Source organism: Arvicola amphibius, chromosome 3, assembly GCF_903992535.2.
Source record: "Arvicola amphibius chromosome 3, mArvAmp1.2, whole genome shotgun sequence".
In the NCBI taxonomy this organism is placed as follows: Eukaryota; Metazoa; Chordata; class Mammalia; order Rodentia; family Cricetidae; genus Arvicola; species Arvicola amphibius.
The window spans coordinates 157,270,050-157,290,747 of record NC_052049.1 but is presented as its reverse complement, the minus strand read 5'-3'; the positions used below and the strand labels follow the sequence as shown (position 1 = coordinate 157,290,747).

Sequence of the window (20,698 nt, the reverse complement as noted above, 5' to 3'; positions counted from 1 at the left end):
ATGGCTGTGCAGGCAGCATGTGAACTTGTAGGCTCAGGAGAGAGTTGATGGGCCATTTCCAAACCCTTCTCTCAACATCTAAAGTCCACTTGCTTGTCGAGATTACAGTGAGTATTGAGTATATAGTTACTGTGTTATTTGAATAACTTTAAATTATATTTATTCGTTTGGGAAAGTGTGGCACAGTGTGTTGCACAATAAAGAATTGGATTCTGCCAAGAACGCACTCACCCAGAGTGTGGCTAAATAGTACTTGAGCTGAAAGAGACTTCACTTTGAAGCCAGTCTCATTTCCCCTTTACCCCAGCCTTGGCAGTTGTCACAGCCCTCCAGAGCTGTCCCTCAGCAGTGGGGGTTTGCGACAGCCTGGAGACAAACCCTGGTGGGGGAAACAGAGGACGTGAAGTTAGTTATTGAAACGGCCTTTCTTCCTGCACAGGCTGAGTTTGAGTCTTCTCTGCTCTCATTTCTCCTTTTGGGGTTGACTTGAAGAACGAGAGTGGCAGATAGGGCTCCAGTTGCGCCTCAGCTCACTGTTCCGCACGCCATTCTTCAAGGAAAGAACAAGAGCACATTTTGAAGCTGTGGCAAATGGCAAGGAGATTTTTACCTCCTGAAATATGTTGTAGGAGAGTAGGAACAAGGAGTTCTGGTCTGGAAAATGTCACCAGAATGTTGGGGCAGGATCACAGGTGCAGGACTGTGCAAGGGTAGGGAAGCATTTGTGAGAGTTCCTTTTCTTCCAGAGCAGCTATTTTGAAATCATTTTCTGTACAGTTCTGGGGTGTTATGAAGCCAGAGTTGACCATGACGTGTGATCATTAGGTTCCCCTGGGGGCTAACAGAGCCCCTGCATGTACAGAGCCAGGCACCAGAAGAGATTAAGCTTGAGTAACATGCAACATGCTTACTCTGTTTACTTCCCTCTGGTCTCAGTCCTCAGTAAGTGAGAAAACAGCTGCCAGGTGTTAGACAGGTATAGTCACCAGTTTTAGGGTAAAACTGTGTGTGTGTCTGTGTATGTATAAAATGGTGCATTCACATCTTTTGCCAGCAGTATGATAACCTACATGTGCTGTATAATCTCTTTGTGTTCTAAAATTTTAAGTTACTTTAGTGAAATTCTAATATAAGGCATAAATCATGCTTTTAAAAACATAGAGACAGAGACCCACATTGGAGCACTGGACTGAGCTCCCAAGGTCCAAATGAGGAGCAGAAGGAAAGAGAACATGAGCAAGGAAGTCAGGTCCGCGAGGGGTGCGCCCACCCACTGTGACGGTGGGGCCAATCTAATGGGAACTCACCAAGGTCAGCTGGACTGGGTCTGATGGAGCATGTGATCAAACCAGACTCTCTGAACGTGGCTTGCATGGAGGGCTGACTGAGAAGCCAAGGACAATGGCACTGGGTTTTGATTCTACTCCATGTACTGGCTTTGTGGGAACCTAGTCTGTTTGGATGCTCACCTTTCTAGACCTGGATAGAGGATAGAGGACCTTGGACTTCCCACAGGGCAAGGAACCCTGACTGCTCTTTGGACTGGAGAGGGAGGAGAAAGGGGAATGGAGGGAGGGGAGAAATGGGAGGAGGGGAGGAGGTGAAAATTTGTAATAATAATAATAAAAATAAAAAAATAAAAATAATAGTAACACAAATATTAAGGGACTCAGGTGTCTTAATGAGTAAATGCTTGCAGCTCACGCATGAGGACCTGATTTGGGATTCCCAGTCCCCGTGTAAAAACCAAGCATTGGGTCCACATCTGTAACCCCACTCCTGGGGAGGAGCTCTGGAAAGCTTGGGGCCAGCCAGTCTAGCTAAAACAGTGTGTTCCAGCTCAGTGGGAAGGCTGGTGAGAGGGCCAAGCCGGGAAAAGTGTTCAACACCAAGCCTGCTTATCTGAGGTCTGGAAAACTGTCCTTTGGCCTCCTCCGCACACGCACTGTGGTGCACATGCTTCCTCCCCGGAAATAAATAGCTTATTTTATGAGGATGAATATTTTGTGTACATGTATTCCTGTGTGCCACATGCGTGCCCAGTGCCCATGTAGACCAGAGGAGGGATTTATATCTCCTGGAACTGCAGTTATAGGCAGTTGTGAGGTACCATGTGAGTGCTTGCTGGGAATTGAACACAGGTCCTCTGGAAAAACAGCCAGTGTTCTTATCTACCAAGCTATCTGTCTAGCCCAAAACTAAAGCAAAATTAAGTAAAAGAAATAGAGAGCAATAGTTTCCTCTATATAACCACTTTTTATAACCACATTTTCCTCCTTGAATCTTTTTACATCCGTGTTGAAGATCAGCTCACCGTAAGTGTAAGGAGTGGCTAACATAAATAATGCCATGTATACTTTAGTGTCTCCCTGAATTTGTGCACAGGAATTTCATTTAGGAAATTCTACCATCTTTAGGAAAGGCAGTTCTCATAAAAATATATTTGTTGGTGAAAGTATAAAATCCAGTGTGAAGCTCCACGACTTGAGAATAGCTAATCTAACTGTACAGAAATTCACTGAGGTGGATAGGCTTGGATCTGGTTAATTTTGGTGTGTGACTTTATATTTTAAATAAAGGGGTTTTTTTGTTTTGTGAAAGGAAGGAAGGAAGGAAGGAAGGAAGGAAGGAAGGAAGGAAAGAAAGAAAGAAAGAAAGAAAGAAAGAAAGAAAGAAAGAAAGAAAGAAAAAGAAAGGTCTCTTCTCCAGTCTATCTTGCTCTCCATGACACTAGATCAGTGCATACTTCCTAGCAATGTGTATTTTCTTGTTTTTTTTTTTTTATACTCTCAAAAACATCCGGTATTATCGAATCTTCATTTTTAGAAATCCTATATACAATTGTATTTTGTTTTTCCTCTTCTTGTTTTTAAATAGAAATTCGATGTCATCTTTCCGTCCTGGGAGAGGACATAGTGAGAGTCGCAGAACCGTGTTTTACACCAATGAAGAGTGGGAACTTTTAGACCCACCTCCTAAAGACCTAGAGGAGTCCCTGATACAGGAGGAAAAGAAGAAGCAAATGCCTGAGGGGAGCAAAGGTACAGATGCACCTGTGCTCTGTTGCTCTCTGTGCTGCCATTTGTCACCTCTGGGGACATAATAGACACTTGGCTGCCAGAGTTCCTGGAAGCATGAAGTGCAGTAGAGCCGTGTGTTTTGGCCAGGGGTGGGGGCAGTAATTCCTAAAGGTTTGTAAAGTGTTACAAGGAATAAATGTCCATCTAGCCCGGTGGCTGCAAACCTTTTCCAAGAGATAGAATACCTGTCATGTTTCTGTGCATCACAGAAATGCTGACTGAAGAAACTTTGTATTTATTAAGCCAGGCATTATGTCATATACCTGTAGTTCTAGGACCTGGGAGACTGACGCAGGAGGATTGCACATTTGAGGGCAGCCTGGGCCATGTAATAAGACTCTGTCTCAGAAACATACACACACACACATACACACCACCTTTATTTACAGACAGACGTTTGAGATGTACTCAGAAGGAACAAAACATAGTATCATAGATTCTGAAGAATTGGTTTAATTAGTCTTAGTCCCACTACTGTAACAAATGCCTGAGGTAAAGTATGTAGAGAAAAGGTTTATTTTGGCTCACAGTTGTAGAGATCTTAGTCTATGACCAGTTGAACCCATCACTTCGGGCCTGTGGAGGTGCATCCTCATGGGGACATGTGGTCAAGACACAGAAAAGCTAGAAGGGCTGGAGTACCACTCTCTGAAGACTTCCCGGTAACCCAGTTTTCATCACTAAGAAGGCTTGGGAAGACATGCTAGTCTGAACAGTCCCCAAGTCAGAAGCTTGCGCCTCTGTTTGTCATGAAACCAGACACAGCAGGCATCCAGTGCTACCGAGGGGCCTGATGCTCTTGCCCCTCCCAGTCTCTGCCTGACTTACTGCAGGGCCACTGTGTGCTTCTAACAGCGCAGATGCCTTCGTCTCTCATAGCTTCAAATAATCAAAACTCCATGGTGCTTTTGTGTCTCCTGTTTGCGTTCCTGAGAATGCATTTGAAGCCATTCATAAAGAACATTTATTTGGATCATTTAATATGTAAAGTCACACATTAAAAATGTATCTATACTTTTTAAAAAACATTCATTTTGCTTTTAGTTTTAGCCAAAAACAAATGAGTAAAAATAAGAAGCCAAGAATTTCCTAGTCCACCTCGGCTCGCTGTAAAGTGCCCATAGTAGTCTTCTGTAAAGAGTGGTCTGAAACTCCGCTGGCTTTACACCTATTGAGTAGTCTCTGTAATGAGATGGGACAAAGTGACATCCGCTGCTCTGCTTTCTTCATAGGTTGATTAGTCCACACCCCCTGAGAGGGCAGTCTCTAAGGATATCTAAGGATACAAGAAGATTTGACTTGCTCAAAAACTTTTTTTTTTAACATAGGAGTCACTAGTTCGGGATTCCCCTTCGAGTTGGGGCGGCACCCTTACAAAGGAAAGCGCCCCTTGAGAGACATAATTGGGTCATACAAAAATCGCCACAGCAGCGGTGATCCTCTGATCGAGGGAATGTCACCCGGTGCTGGAAGCCTTGCTAAACCCGTCTCTGAGATGCAGCTGCAGATTCAAAGCCAGCAGGAGGAGCTGGAGCAGCTCAAGAAGGACCTGTCCAGTCAGAAGGTAACTGTCTCTTGAGTTTTATGTCCCTTCACCTGACCTCCCAGGGCCCTTCCCTAACTCGTGCTGCTGCAGCCTCCATCCTGTGCCCTGAGCTATGCCCATCGTTAATTCAAGGACCCTAGACTATGTGGAGGGAAAGGAAGGTTGCAGGGTGCTGCTGTCTGCACCACACCCAGTTCCTCAGCCTAGAGGTCTCCGAAGTTTCCACATCCTGTCAGGCAGTACTACTTTTCTAAGCTGCTCAGACATTCTACCTAATTGCTGGACAATTCAGTGATTCTTAGAGCCTGGATTTTTCTTCCCCCTCCCCCCACCCTGTTTTATCTTATTTTTAATTATGTGTGTGGGTATGTGAATGCAGGCACTCTTAGAGATCCGAAAAGGGTGTCAAATCCAGTGAGCTTCCCAATGTTGGTTCTGGGAGCCAAGCTCAGAACCTCTGCAAGAGCATCATATGCTCTTAAATGCTAAGTCATCTTTCTAGCTACCCCCCACCACACACACACATCTATTTATTTTTGAGACAGCATCTCACGGCGTAGGCTATGGAACAATTGATCCTCCTCCAGTACAGGAATTACAGGCATGTGCCACCCCACGGTACTTCACAGATCCCTTAGTACTGATAAATATGTGCCAGGAACCATTGCTAATTACAGCGAGCACATCCATTATTTCCAGCTTCCTATTATTGTTCTCTTCACGCTGTATTTGTGGACTGAACTTCTTTCCTCTCTATTTTTGAGATCTTTCAAGAGGAAGTTTGGTATTAAAATGTTTCCAACAAAGTTTGTTTCCTCATTTCCTCAATTTCCAGTGGTTATTTATGTAACATGGTTATGATTTCTGTTTTTCTCCCTGGTGCTCATACCCTTTATCTCAGCATCTTCTTGGTTCCTAGGAGCTCATTCGGCTGCTCCAGCAGACAGTCCGGTCATCCCAATATGACAAGTATTTTACGAGCCACCAAATCAGCCAGGGGGTCCCCAGGGACACACTGGAGCTTCTCCACCAAAAGGACGAGCAGATCCTGGGCCTCAGCGGGCAGCTGGAGAGGTATGGTGTGGAGAAGGAGAGCCTCCAGCAGGAAGTGAGGACGCTGAAGAGCAAGGTGGGCGAGCTCAACGAGCGCCTGGGGATGCTGATGGAGACCATCCAGGCCAAGGACGAGGTCATCATCAAGCTCAGCGAGTGTGAGGGCAGCGTGACTTCGCCCACCATGGGGCCCAGCTCTCCTTTGGCCTCCCCAGCCAGCAGAGACCAGCTGGAGCTGGACAGGCTAAAAGTAAGGGCAGGGTGTGGGCTGGCTTTTTGGACAGAAATCCCAAACTTTGTTAGCTCCGTCAGTTTTGATCCCTAGAGGTACTGTTGTCAGTGAGCTAGTCTGGTAAGGGAGCAGAGCTGGGAGTGGGGCACAGAAACAGGCTTTGCAGTCAATTTAAAGAACTCCTTGGAAGCCCTTCCAGCACTGTTGCCATTGCTGCTCTTGCCTGCCTGGAACCCTTTCAGCTCCTCCTGTCCCTGACTTAGGAGTAGCTCAAACACCCCTTCCCTCTTATTTGTTCCCCTCTCAAGACTCCAGCGTACCATGGAACATATGGAGGTTGTCAGTTTCCTCTTCTGTTACATGAATGCAAACACAGGCTTAATTTGCACAGCTTCCCACAGGCCTGGGCAGGAATATTGTCCCAGTAGTCAGAGTAGGGCCAGCTGGGAAAGTGGGGAAAGGAGCCTGCTTGGACAAGGGTCAGTGCCTAACATAAGTCCTGCTCTTGGAAGGGAGGACAGAACTGTCTTCCCAGTGCTGTCTTCTGAGATGGCCCAGGATGGGAGGCTGGCTCCTGAACAGAAGGGAACTGGGGTGATAAGCAGCAGTTGAAGGAGGGGGGACCACTCCCCCTTTGGGAAGCAGAGCAGCCTGCATCTTATGCCTGTTGAGAATCCTGCAGGTCCAGAGCAGAGAGCTGAACAGTTTGGGCGCTATGTGGAAGGCTGTAGAGAAGACCAGCACATCTTTGCTGTCAGCAGCTCCTGAGACTCTGCTGGAGAAGTTTTAAGTAGACAAACATCCCCTGGGACGAGGGGCATTAGGTGGATCTGACTCCAGCGGACCCCGAGTAGATCTGTGACCCCTAGCCATGTTTTCACACAGCCGTTGTCCTCTTACAAAGAAATTGACTCTGGGTGTTTGAGTTTCAAATGGAGTTCCCCTTGAAGGGCCAGGTGTGTTACTGTTGAGATTGTTAGAGAATGTGAGTGGCATGGCTTCCAGCGCCTTCCATTGGCCAGCAGTGAGCTGAGCAAGTGCTGCGCAGGCTGGGGACTTCCAAGTTAGGAACACTGAGACAGCGGCAGCGTTGTTGGGTGTGTGGGTGGTCTGTTTTAGTGACAACTCCCTTCGGATACTCGAAAGACCAACATGGTTTATTTTTGGGGTGTGTGTGTGTGTGTGTGTGTGTGTGTAGATGCACATGTATTTGCAGGTCCACATGCCCAGGCGCACTCACACGTGTGGAGGCTACATGTTGATATTCTCCCTCCATACCTCCCCACCTTATTTTTTGAGACAAAGACTGAACCCAGAGCTTACCAGTTGGCCTGGACGCCCCAGCGATCCTCTTTCTCCATGCTCGCTGCACTAGGGTTATAGAAGCACCATCACACAAGCTTTTATGTGATGTCAGAAATCCAAATATGGGTCCTCCTGCGTGTACAGCAGACACTTGACTGGCTAAGCCCTGGCCACAGCTCCCAACAGGATTATTAATGAGGAATCAAAACACTTCTTATTGTATCAACTATAAAACAGCCTTCATTATTTTATTCTTTTATATTTATAAGACAAGGTTTCATACTGTAGCTCAGACTGACCCAGAACTCACTGTAGCCCAGGTTAGCTTCAAACTCAAGGTGTTTTGTCTCCGTGTCCAGGATGCTGAAACTACCAGGTGTGAGCTGCTGTGCTTGGCTGTTTGTTGTTTCTGTTTTGTTTTTCTTTTTACAAATTTTTCTTAGTGTTGCCTGTAGAAGTCAGTTTTGTTTATATACTCAACCTTAAATGTTTTGTTCCTTACTACACTTCCCCACAGCAGTGATACACTTAGTGTCTGCATTTGTAACGTGGGTTTTCCAGACGGTGTCTTTTGTTCTTGGCAGAAGAGAAGTATATGGCACACGTTTTCCCAGGGAGCTAAGCCAGGGTGTGAGAATGGGCCACGTAGCTGCTATAACCACCGAACCTTTGAGACTCCTAACTTACCTCATCCAACGTGGGCTGTCTCCTCCTGTGTCCTTTTGTAGCTGGAGTGACTTTTGATGAGTCATAAGGATCTTTTTCCTCAACATTTCTCAACAACTTTAAAGCTGTGGCTCCAAAGTCTACACAGTGAAGCGTAGTGGGACGCTTCTTAGCAGGCAGAGGCAGCCTGCCTAGGTCAGGACCTCACGTTGCTGGCCTTGGCTCTCCCTGAGCCGTATACAGTGAGATGCAGCGCTCCCAGAAGAGTGTAGGCAGCTTGCACGGAGCTCAGTCATCCTTCCACAGTGAACTCTGACTGTGGCGGCGACCTCAGGTCTAGGCCTCATCTGTCAAACAGTGCCACCTCTGGGGTGTTACGAGGGCTGAAGGAAGTAGTCCACATCTGGACCGGACACCTTGCGGAGTGTTTACTGCCAGATGTTATTGTTATATCAACATACTCAACAAAGTATTCTGATGGTAAATAGTGAGAATTTACTTAGACTGGAGCACAAATTTTACACTAAAGACAAACTACACAGCCAGCAGAGACCAAGTACCTGTCATCTAGTCTTTCTCCTCGGTTCAGTATCTTTAGTTCCTTTCCAACCAACCTCCTGTTAACTGACCTGCCTTTTAATGATGTGTTTATTCATTGTTTCCAAATACAGTATTTTTAAGATGCCAGGAAAGAGGAGAAAATGTCATCATTTGAGCTAGAAAAGGACACATTAACCTTCTTTGGGGCCTGACATTTTCACTTACATACTTGGATTGCTGGGGCGATGTCGGTACCATGCAAAGGTTGGATTGCAGGTGAGGAGGCTCAAGCACTCAGCCTGGCCCTCCGAGCTTAGAAATTGACTTCCCAGCACAGCATTCAGCGAATGCATAGCCTCCCTGGCCTGGGTCTGCCTGGAAAATAATGTCAAGAATGCCTCCTGGGGCTCGAGAGGTCTAAGTGAGATCAAGAAGCTCATGTGCCTTGCCTAGGGTTCTGTGACCCATAGCATGTGTTCCATGAGTGCCAGCAAATCAGAGGCACCAAGGGCACCTTTCCAGTTCCTCTGCATCTCACAGAGCAATCTGTCGGAGACTGGGGTGTCTGGAGAACTGTTTAGAAATGGTCAGTCTATCTATCGGGAGACTGGGGGTGTCTGGAGGACTGTTTAGAAATGGTCAGGGGCAGAGGAGGCTGTGGTTGCAAAAGATGGAATTTATAAGTAGTCTTTAGAAACCACAGTCTTCAAGATGCTTCTAATTCATCTTTATTTAGAAGCTTCCTTGGTTTACCATGAGGAACATCTAAAGGAATCAGTAAACCTTATTACCAGAGAAGTTTGCATGAGAGCTCTTCCCCACCCACCCACAGCTGCACTTCAAGTGGAACAAGGCAAAACCTTGTTTTGTGACCATGGAAGGCAGAAGCAGGGCCAGAGTATGATACTCTGAGTTCATACTCATACATAGATACGTCCAGGACAGCCAAGGATTTATAGTAGAGAGACCCTGTCTTTACAAAGCAACCTTGTCTCCAACTCGCTATGTTCTCTCAAATAAAAAATAAATGTCACAGAAGTGAACAGGTGGGCACCCACTAGAGGGCCCGTTTTGTTCTTGTAATTTGTGGAGTTGGTTGTGCCGGAAAGGAGAGCTTTACCACCGAGCTCCACCTCTGCCCTGTTGTGCTTTTCCTTCAGCTCTTCCCCAGCTTTGAAACTTGGCAATGTTCTCCAAAGTCCCTGATGCTTCATAGATTGTAGCATTTATCATTACATGCCATACTTAATTAAGGGCTTTGTGCATTTTTATAGCCATTTTAAAATAGAAGCTATATGTAAAAACAAGAACCTACAAAGAATATGTTCAATTTCTCTAGTTGAAAGCAATGTTAAATTTTGCTTTTTTTTCTCATCACCAACTTAATGGGTATGAATGAATTTAGAAAATACATCCTGTTTATTTCTCCTGAAATCAGTTGAGAGAAATCTCCACTGCTAAGTAAATGTTTTGTTCACCTGCTTCATTGCAACAGCAGTTCCTACCTCCTCCTGCCACCGCAAATGACCGGAACATTTATCAGAACACACCTTCAAACATCTTCAATGTTCTTTTAGAACTTGCTCTCACTTAGCAGGACTCAGATATGCTAATTAGGTAGGATAATTAACCAACATGCAACCCACATAAACTGATAAATATTTTCCCCTTACAGGATAGTCTGCAAGGGTACAAAACCCAAAATAAATTTCTAAATAAGGAAATTTTGGAACTCTCCGCTCTACGAAGAAATGCGGAAAGGAGAGAGAGAGATCTGATGGCAAAGGTAAGTCAGGATAGACACATTTTACCATTTGGTGAAAGAGGAAACTTGTAACGGGAGGAGTGGGCTGCTTGTCGTCCCAGCTGCCCAGCTATCTTATACCCAAAATAATCACACAGAAACTATATTCATTTAAACACTGCCTGGCCCATTAGCTCTAACTTCTTATTGGCTAATTCTTACATCTTAATTTAACCCATTTCTGTTACGTGACCATGGCTTACCAGCAAGATTCTAACCAGCATCTGTCTCGGGCAGGAGATCCATGGCGTCTGCCACTCTGTCCTTCTTCCCAGAATTAAGTTCTCTCTACTCCACCTACCTAATTTTGTCCTATCAACTAGGCCAAAGCAGTTTCTTTATTCATTATCCAATGAAAGCAACACACAAACAGAAGGAACTCCTACCCCAGAAACTGTATTTAAGTGGATGTGCTTTAGAACCTACCCAGCCACCACATTGGGAAAAGCATGGCTACTGGCATCAAAATATATGTTAAGTGTGTCCAGTACATTTTCGTTGTGAATGACAAAGAAATACTCTCACACATGTGACCTTCTTCATACATTTTTAAAGTGTTTTCTGGGGTGAAAATGAAGTGCAATTTGGGGTTCTTCCAAGTTAAAATTGTCTAGCTTTTCATTTATGCTGTTGAGACTTAGTTTCACATCTGTGAAGCAGGAATGGTGAGAATATTACCATCTCCATAGATCCAGCAGTGTTGGTTTGAGAGTCAACCATGATGATGGCGGCAGAGGGCTTTTTAAAGTATAAGGGGCTTTCCAGCTGTTTGCTAGTGAGTTACAAACACCTGACACTGCTCCACAGCTGTGGTGTGTATATGCTGTCTTTTGAACAGTCTTCTGAGCACATTTCTAAATCGTATTCCTGCATATTTGCCAGGGTGAAGTTGATTTTTCTGATCAGGTAGCAAATGGGAACTAGTCCTGCATGAACATGATGTCCTAACAAAGTTGGTGTATGTGGGGTAGGGGGATTCATGGCCCATGTAACCAACTAGGATTAGATTTGACCTCAGTAATTGGCACACAACAAGTTGTTGCTCACTCTAAGCATGGTGAAGACTGGTACCTGTGCTTATCGGCACTCCCTCTGCGTCAAAACCCTTAGGAAGAAGAGGGCAGCTATTTTAGCCCTAAGAAGGTCTGTGGCGTGATTAGCTGTAGTCTGCAGCGGGCTCACTTCCTCATCTACTGGGCATGCTGGCTTGAGCTCATTGTTGGCTAAGATACCCAAGGCTTGCTTTTCCTGTGTTTCTCTCTGGGTGGGGGTAACACCTCACCTAACCTTATATTCTCTGCAGTATTCTAGCCTGGAAGCCAAGCTCTGCCAGGTAGAAAGTAAGTACTTGATACTGCTTCAAGAAATGAAGACACCAGTTTGCTCAGAAGAACAGGGGCCTACCAGGGATGTCATAGCCCAGTTGTTGGAGGATGCTCTGCAGGTTGAGAGCCAAGAACAGCCGGAGCAAGCGTTCATTAAGCCTCATCTGGTCAGGTAAATGTGTTTGATTCTGTCGGGAAGTCCACCACTTTCTAAAGTTACCTCTCCACAGCGGGAGACACTCACGGGCACTTAACACTGTGTCTGATTTGATGCCTGTGACAGCTGCTGTCAGGCCAGTGAAACGTATATCATGATTCTCCCTCAGAGATCAAGTGGTGGAGCTGAAATCAGTCCACATCTGTTGATTCCAAAACTATGTCAAAGAGGCCACACCTCTGATACATACCTCCTTCTGCCGGGGCCAGTTTTCTAAGGAATGGGAACCTTTTCCTGACACACATGCATCCCATCCATAGGGGAACCAAAAGCAAAGGGCCAGTGAAGGGAAGCTGTTTTCCTTGTATGGGGAGAAAGTTTCTACAACAACTGAACGGCCCAAGACCCACATAGGATCTGAAACAAACCATGGACCCACCCTAAGATGCGCTAAGACACGTACATGTAAAATACTGCACTGTTTTTGCAGGGGTGAGGGTGCTGTAACAACGGTGCTGCTCATATTCTGAAAGTTTACTTTCATAATATATAGAACCTAGAAGTATATGATGGATCTTGGATTAAAAGCTCATATACAATATATTTTCTGACAAGTCTCATAGTGTTAGGACTAGAAAACTCTGCAGACTCACCTGGTATACCCTCCCCTTCTGCCTCTGTCACTCAGACACAGCACTATCTCTGGGCCTTGCTCAATGGTCTCCTCACTGCCTTTCCTCCAGCCTAAGATGAAGCCCTTTGACATGCCTGGCCCCTTCCCCAAGCTAACAGAACCTGCCAACATTGACTGCTATTCAAATGACAGAAGTAAACTTTCAGAATATGAGCAGCACCATTGTTACAGCACACTTTTCTGTACCAGTGCGCCGGGAACAGGAACTGCTAAGTGCTCACATGCACAACTGTGTTAAATGCTCAGTGCAGGTGGGCTTTGCCTCCCTCTATGAGGTGACTGAGTTAGGGGGTGGTATAGCATTTCCTAGGTTACACCCTGTGATACATGGGTGAAACCCAGCCAGGCAGCCAGAGCCTCACGTTCAGGGCTGCTTTCTCCACATATGTGGTTGCATCATTCATAGTTGTGGGTGACCTCTGGGAGCTGTTCTGAAGGTGTGTTGCGTTCTTCCTGTGTGCAGTTAGGAGTTTTTTCCATCCTTCCTTGCTTTGCCAAACTACACTAGATAAACAGACCACAGAGGCATTATTGCTTTCCCTCATGAAGGGCACTTAAGACCTTTCTAGTTTTTGTAGTTACAGACACCGTGGTCTGTGTTCTGTGTGCCCAGGCAAGAGTATATCCAGAACAGAGAAAAGGAACGCGATTCCTAGTGTGGAAGAAGTGCATGCCTTCAGCTCCACTAGATTTGATTTCCAAAGTTCCTAAGCATATCCATTATGTCAGAAGCTTTGTACTAGATTCTGATACTACCGCAACTAATCACAGACTTAGCAGCAATTTTGCTGTCATAAAGTTCATAGGTCAGAAGGTCTTGCTGATTGAAATCACAGTTTAATCAAGGACTGGCTCCTTTTGGATCTTCTGGGGAGCAGTTCATTTCCATCATTAAAAATGTTGGTAGATACAGTTCCTGGTAGATATAAAGTGAGCCCTGCATTCCATGGCTCACGGCCCCTTCCTTCTTTAAAGGGTCAGCAGCTGACCCAGTTCCTGCAAAGGTACCCATCCCTCCTGCCTCTTCTATTGTCATTTTCCTCTGATCTGTTCTTCAGCTTTCCCTTTTTCTCTTTGAAGGGTGCATGTGGCTATTGGGTCTCTTGGTAAACCAGACAATCTCCTTGTCTTAATTCTGTAACATGAGTACCATCTGCCACCATCTTCTTGTATGTTGTCACAGATTTCAGGAGTAGAATGTTGACATCCATGGGGCCATGTTCTGTCCGCCAAAGCCTTGATTAATATTCGTACCCAACATCTTACAAATATACCCTCTTCATGTCTTTTCACCTTTGAAAATGATGCCTTGTGGGTAGGTATGGTAGCACACACTTGTGATCCCAGCTACTTGGGAAGCTGAGACAGGAGAAGCAATTGAGTCTAGGCTGGCAAACATCACAAGATAGTTTTTTCTTTTCTTAAAACAATACCTTTTGAAGCATGAAGTTGTTCCAGGTGTATGAAGGCAGAGACATGTACATTGACATAGTCTTATAGTTGGGCCTCCTTTTTTTCATTTTCTTTGGTCCTTTATCTGAGACAGTGTCTTTCTAGCTATACCCAGACTTGTCTTGAACTTAGAATCCTCCCTCTCCAGCCTCCTAAACACTGAGATCGGCCGTGTACGCCCCTCTGCCCCACTTAGGTCAGTCTTGCTTGGTGATAGTGCCTGTATTTCCTTCCGGTTTTAGCTGCTTTTATGGGTTTTACCTGGTTTTAGGGGAGTTTTAACCCATCTGACAGTGACTTTTTTTCCCTGTATGAATGGAGAGTTGATCTCATTAGACCTTTTCTGTGCAGATGGCCCGTTGTCCTGGCCCTGCTCATCCAGACGCTTGTGTGCTTGATGGACTGAAATGTCTCCTGTTTCGGTGCATTGTTTGCCAAGATCATGACGTTTCTACTGTCCCTCTTGTTGTTTGTCCACAGTGAGTTTGATATCTACGGGTTTAGGACTGTCCCTGATGACGATGAGGAAGAGAAGTTGGTTGCCAAGGTCCGAGCATTGGACCTGAAGACTCTGTACCTCACAGAAAATCAGGAAGTTTCCACTGGGGTCAAGTGGGAAAACTATTTTGCAAGCACAATGAACAGGGAGATGGTATGCTCTCCGGAGCTGAAGAACCTGATCCGAGCAGGCATTCCGCACGAGCACCGCTCCAAGGTATGGAAGTGGTGTGTCGACCGCCACACCAGGAAATTCAAGGATAGCATGGAGCCCGGCTACTTCCAGAGCTTGCTCCAGAAGGCACTGGAGAAACAGAATCCGGCCTCCAAGCAGATAGAGCTGGACCTGCTGCGGACTCTGCCCAACAATAAACATTACTCCAGCCCCACATCAGAGGGCATCCAGAAGCTGCGCAGTGTCCTGCTCGCCTTCTCCTGGCGAAATCCAGATATTGGCTACTGCCAAGGCCTCAACAGGTGGGTGTCAGACTACTCTCTCACTGTGGCTTAGAAAACCTCCAGGCACCAGGCAGTACCTGGCAGCTTCCTTTCCTCCCAGCTAAGAAAAGCCTGTATTCTGTGGGGGAAAGATCCTGGGATGACAGCAGGTTTTCATGTTGCAGTACCTCCAGCTCTGTAGCAAGCTTTCTTGACGACTGTCTTTGAATTGCCAGCCCACAGATAATGACCCGGAGACTTAATATTAATTATGAAAGTTTAGCCTTTAGCTTAGGCTTGTCTCCAACCAACTCTTATAACTCAAATTAACCTGTTTCTATTCATCTATGTTCTGCCATGTAGCTAGGGTGCCTCTGTTCTGTACTGTATGTCCAACTTCTTCAGAGTCTCATTGGAATCTCTCTGGTATAATCCACTTGCCTAGATTCCTCCTCCTCTTCCTTTCTCTCCCTGGAAGTGTTGCCTCTCTCTCCTGCATAGCTATTGGTCGTTCAGTTTTGTATTGCACCAACCACAGGAGTACATCTTCCCACAGTGTACAGATATCCCACAACACAGTTCTAGATTAACTCAAGCAGGTTCTGCTTTAGAAAGTCTAAGGAGTAAAAAGCTGGCTGGGATATGTGTCCTTGGCATAAGTAAGACCCTGGTTCAGTATCAGCACCAGGATTGGTAAGCACAGAAGTCATGTGATGAACATCTTGGAGTCTCATTTTTTTCTTCGTTGCTTTTCTCTTTACACTTCAGTTTTAATCATAAAAATATGCATTATTTGATAATTGATGGAGTAGAAGCTTGTGTTATTTGTTTATGCAGGATCTTGAATGTTTTTTTTTCTGTTAATTAGAACTCAGCCCTTAAAGGACGTAAACTTGCTTGCCTTTTTTTTTTCAATTAGATTTTTTTTCTTACCAATTTTACTCGTGTACGTAGTCCATCCTGACTGCTGTCATTCAGTGCTCTCCCACCTCCCTCCATCCCTGTTTACTCCCCTCCTCCCCACAGATCTCTCTCACATTTATGTCTATTTGTTTTGCTTTGTAGCCATTGAGTAGAACCTCTTACAGGTCTTGACTGTTTTCTGCGTTTCCATAAGCAGAGAACACAGAGGGCCTCTCACCTTTTAGTAGTGATGCAGGCTGTCACCCTGAGCTGCATGTTGGGCCAGGACAAGGCTTTGTGGGTACCAAGGTCTGCTGCCCACCAAACTCCCCCTCAGCACCAGGCCCTGGGTGCTGGGACCGCTTCTTCCCACGTGTCTCGTCTTACCCTGTGTCATCTCTCTGCTCTCTGCTGTCACTGCAGTTTGTGTTCCCTTCCAAGCTCGTCAGAAAGATAAGCCGCACATGGTGACACTCCTTTAATGCCAGCACTTGGGAGGCAGAAGTAAGTAGATCCCTGTGAGTTTGAGGCTAGCCTGGTCTATATAGTAAGCTCTAGGCCAGTAAAGGCTACGTAGTGAGACCCTGCCTCAAATGGGAGGGAAAAGAGAATAAGAATGAAGATCTTTGTGTGTTCTTGAGAAGTTCTCCCCTAAGCAAATTGCATGTGCTTGAGTTTTGGATGCTGGTGTTTAGTCTGGCGGCTCAGAGGCTTTTTGCCCCTGATCTCCTGGTAAGCTGTCCGAGTCTACATGCGAGTATTATGGGAGGGGAGGCTTAAAGCTGGACTACTGCTTACTCAAAACCCATCTGAAACCCAGTGGCTACCAGGAAACCGTGACATCTGTTAACAGGACAGGGTACTTCTCTCTGCCCTTGAGAGATTAAAGACACCTCAGCTTCTCTTAGTCTCCATTTCAAAATTAAAACCTGCCTAAAGCAGTCTTGGTTTTACTTAAAGCCACAGCTCACACCGCACCGCACCGAGTCTGAAACCTCTGAGGCCAGGGCTCCGTGGAAGACTTGCAGTGCTCTCCTGGAATCAGTTCTGTGGTCCTCGGTGTACTGAGAGCACTGGCACACCCCCACCCCATCCTGTTAAAGCTCTGAGTTTTAATTGGTGGGTGGGGGTAGATTTTTTCCTCGGAATACTTGGTACATGCCCCTGGCTTCTGAGAACCTAGCACTTGACTGTGAGAGCCCTAGCTCATTCCCGATTTGTGCTTACCGTGCTCAGCCTCAGTTAAGTGTGGTCCTGACAGTTCTGTTTGAGCTCGCAGCTGCCTCCTGGAGTCCTGGGAGCTGGGCCTGGTTGCCTTTGTTTGCACCGTTGGGAACTTTTCTCTGTAACTGACCTCCAGCTGTCACCTCCCCACTCTCCATCCCTTTTAGGAAAGCTGGAGTCATCCCATTGCCACCCACTCAGGTCCTGTTTTTTAATTTGAGATTTGCTGATTCTTTCAGTTTTATCAAAGAAAAAGAAAAGATCAAATTCTGAGAAAGGGCATTTTTCCTGTGAGTAACACATTTAAACTTTGTTTAGGGCAGAAGTTACTTGATTTCAGCTTAGTGGAAAGGGACTTTTCCTCACTTCCGCCCGTTTCTGGTATAGCCGCATCGCCCACCCTTGTTTTGTGGTGTGGGGATTGGACCCCAGGCCTGAGGCATGCCAGGCCAGTGCTGTGCCACTGAGCTGCATCCCCAGCACCCTCTCCTCACACACACTTTTATTTGAAATTTTGAGACAGGGTCTTGCCGACTTGCCGAGACATGGCCCTCACCCTCAGCTTGTGATCCCCTGCTCTAGCCTGCTCAGAAACTTGGATCAGCCATGTTTTACCAGCAGCCTCTTGATCATGACAGTGGACAGATGGGCGGAGCCAGGCTTCCATTATGAGTGGCACAGCAGTTGGTGTGTGGGAGCTCCTTTCCTGCCCCATGTGCTCACCTCCTGCAGCTCCAAGGGCCCCTCTTGGGGATTCTGTGCGGTGCCTTCCTCCCTCCAAAGAGGCAGCTGGATAGTGGGTGAAATCAGATTCTTAATCTTCCTCATACTCTGTTACATTCACATTACTTTTTAGAAATAAAAGGACTGATGAAAATATTTTAAGCAGTGAACTCAAAGAATTAGCTGCTTTAGCAGAATATTAGACTGAAACATTTTTTGTTTGTGGTCCTGACCTTCGATGGCTGAGCCCTTCAGCCCAAGTGAAGCATTTTTTATGCAAGTCTGATGGATCACAGGGAGGAGATTTCGTTGGGAAGTAATTTCAACTTTGAACAAAATCCAAATGACAGAATCAGAGGAAATGTGGCTTTTCTCTTCAGGTTTTCGAGGATCCATCACTTACAGAGAAGTCCTCATTCATCCTTCATTAGAGAAGTAGAAATCGCACTGGCCCTTAGAGAAAACGGCTTCAGCAGACATCTTGATGAAGGCAGAAACAGGAGCCCACACTGACCTTGTCCCTGTCTGCCCATAGGTTGGTGGCAGTGGCCCTCCTTTACCTGGAACAGGAAGATGCTTTCTGGTGTCTTGTTACCATCGTGGAAGTCTTCATGCCTCGAGATTATTACACAAAGACTCTGTTGGGGTCCCAGGTACTTCTAAATACTCTGCCGTGGTCACTGGCTTCTAGGACTCCAGTTGTCCTCTGACCCAAGTCAACCCCGTGGGGGCGGCTGTGTGCGTGACTGCAGCGGGGCTGCAACAGCTGATCTCTGAGTGGATAGGTCAGCTCCTTCCGCTCCCTGAGCACCTCAGAGAGACGGCCCTCCCTGGCAGTTTGTCATAGACCACAGATATGGGGGCGGGAGAGATGCTGGTATGTTTAATCAGTTCTTCCAGGATGCAGGGAGCAGGCTGGAGGAGATGAGGGGGACAGACACTGCTAAGGAAGCTGGAGGAGCCTTAACTGTTAAAGGTGCCCTACCCTGCCCTACCCTAGTTTCTGGGAACAGACAAACAATGATGAATCTTAAAGAGCTGCAGCAAGATTGCCAGTGACCTCCCAGTGACCTCCCCCATCAGAGGATCCCTCACGCCTGGATGATGACATCAGAGGCCAGAGGAGGGTGACATGGCCTGGAAGAGGCCAGGTCATCTGTCTGCACCTGGTCTTGCCTTGGGCACTTCTCTGGGGACTAGGACTACCCTAGTGCTCCCCGATTTCTCTGCTGTCCTGGCCGTTTTCTCTGTTTCCTGGCTGCCTTGTTCTCCGGCTCTTCCTGTCTCAACCATAGTTATGGCTGCTCCACAGCTGCCTCTCCAGGTTCACGCAAGCCTGGCATGCCTGTTGACGCAGTCATCCTTGCTTTCCTTTCTGCTCCAATTGGGCTAGCACCAGGGACTAGTTCCTGCCCACTCCTAACTGCTGGACACAGTTTACCTTCTAATGACAGAGAACTGGTTCTCAGTTTGCAGAAGTCCTCTACAAGAACAAATCCCCTGCATCCAGAAGTTGCAGCATACACCCTCCCTTCCACACTGCCATCCTGCATAACCAGGGCAGTGTAAGGGGTGCTTCAGTTCATGCCACCCCATGATGGCTGTTACCCAGCTGGATTAACTCTTGCCTGCCTGCTCATTCTCCAGCTAATCAGTGGTACCATCCAGACCACACCTCTGTCATCTTAGGATGTCCAGCACCATCCAAAGATATGTATTTAGTGAGCCTGACCTTATTACTACCAGTTACACTGTCAAGTCATACTATGTAGCAACCTTATTGTCCCCCATTAGGCTCAGGAGAGAAGGAAAGTCAAAGACATTGAACTGGGTAGGACCAGTTAATTCCCTTGGGCCAACAAGATGGCTCACTGTGTAAAGTCATTTTCACCAAGCTTGATGATCTAAGCTTAATCTCTAGAACCTACATGGTGAAAGGAGAGAACAAATTCCTTCATGTTCTCATTCCCATACCATGTACATGTACACACCCCCAAAAATGAATATTTAAAATACAAAAATAGATAAATAGAAACAAAAAAGGTGCAGTTGCTGTGGGACTGAGCTGAGGGTTGGACTTGGTCCTCGTAGCCCCACGCCTAAGCTTATGCGCTCCTTCCACGTAGCCGCTGGAAGTTGGTGAGAAGCTGAGCTCCGACCTTCCCACAGCAGCAAGTCGAGGTCCCTGTCCCAGCTGCATGATGTCATGGACACTAGAGAAGCTTGCCTGTTCGCCTTGCAGTCCCTTCACCTGCTCATTACCTGTGAGCTGTTTCCCTGTCAATATGAGTTTGTGAAGTAGGACATGGACAACAGGGGATGAGGCGGTAGTCTCAGTCAGGTGGGGTTTTAAAAATGAGCAGCTAGTGTTTTGTGTAATCAGAGCACCTGAAAACAGCCCTGTCAGCTCAAATTTAGAGCCTCGGATGCCCCAGTATTTTGAAATAGAAAAGACGAAGCATCGCTGTCCCTACCACTCTGGGTGGGGTGTCCTCAGATGTTTTTTTTTCCCCTGATATCGGTGCCTTTTCTTCTCTCAGATGTCTGTAACACATTCATTTCTCTACAGCATCCCCGGCTATTATGTGTAAGGCTGCTCTTAAAGTGAGTGTGCCATCGGTGCCAGTGCTGGCCAGATCCCAGAGCCCCAGGCCCGCTGCCTGCTGCTGCTGTGACCCAACTGTTGGCCAGGTTTCCCTTTCTTGCCGTCCTTGAAATGTATGTTGTGTGCCAGGACCTCACCAGGCATTGCAGACACCGATGAATGACATACTTATCCCATGTCCTCCAGTGCTCAGTGGAGGAAGGCTAAAACAAAGGCCTCAGCAAGCATTTCCTGGCAGCCTGCTCGATGCCCAGCCCTCTGCCAACCCCTGGACAGCCTCAAGTAGGCACAGTCTGCCATCCTGTTGGAAGAAGAGATGTGTACACATGTTTTCCCTCCACTTCAGTGTCAGTTGGCTGTCCTGCACTTACAGACGTCTTCAGCTGACCCCCACCCAGATAGAACAAATCCTGTGTCATCACTTGGTCTCATACTCAGATGTCCATCAGTCTT

At 46.5% G+C, this 20,698-nt stretch overlaps 1 protein-coding gene across 2 annotated transcripts in view; it reads left to right on the top strand.

The window, feature by feature from the left end:
• The window catches only part of Tbc1d2b (TBC1 domain family member 2B), a 69,395-nt gene that overhangs the window by 39,693 nt on the left and 9,004 nt on the right, over nt 1-20,698 (top strand). For both annotated transcript variants that reach the window (XM_038321624.1, XM_038321625.1), the window contains exons 4-10: nt 2,878-3,041; nt 4,409-4,644; nt 5,546-5,929; nt 10,098-10,208; nt 11,530-11,723; nt 14,335-14,829; nt 18,176-18,293. In XM_038321624.1, the coding sequence (XP_038177552.1) occupies nt 2,878-3,041; nt 4,409-4,644; nt 5,546-5,929; nt 10,098-10,208; nt 11,530-11,723; nt 14,335-14,829; nt 18,176-18,293 (1,702 nt within the window). The remainder of the gene's footprint in view (nt 1-2,877; nt 3,042-4,408; nt 4,645-5,545; nt 5,930-10,097; nt 10,209-11,529; nt 11,724-14,334; nt 14,830-18,175; nt 18,294-20,698) is intronic.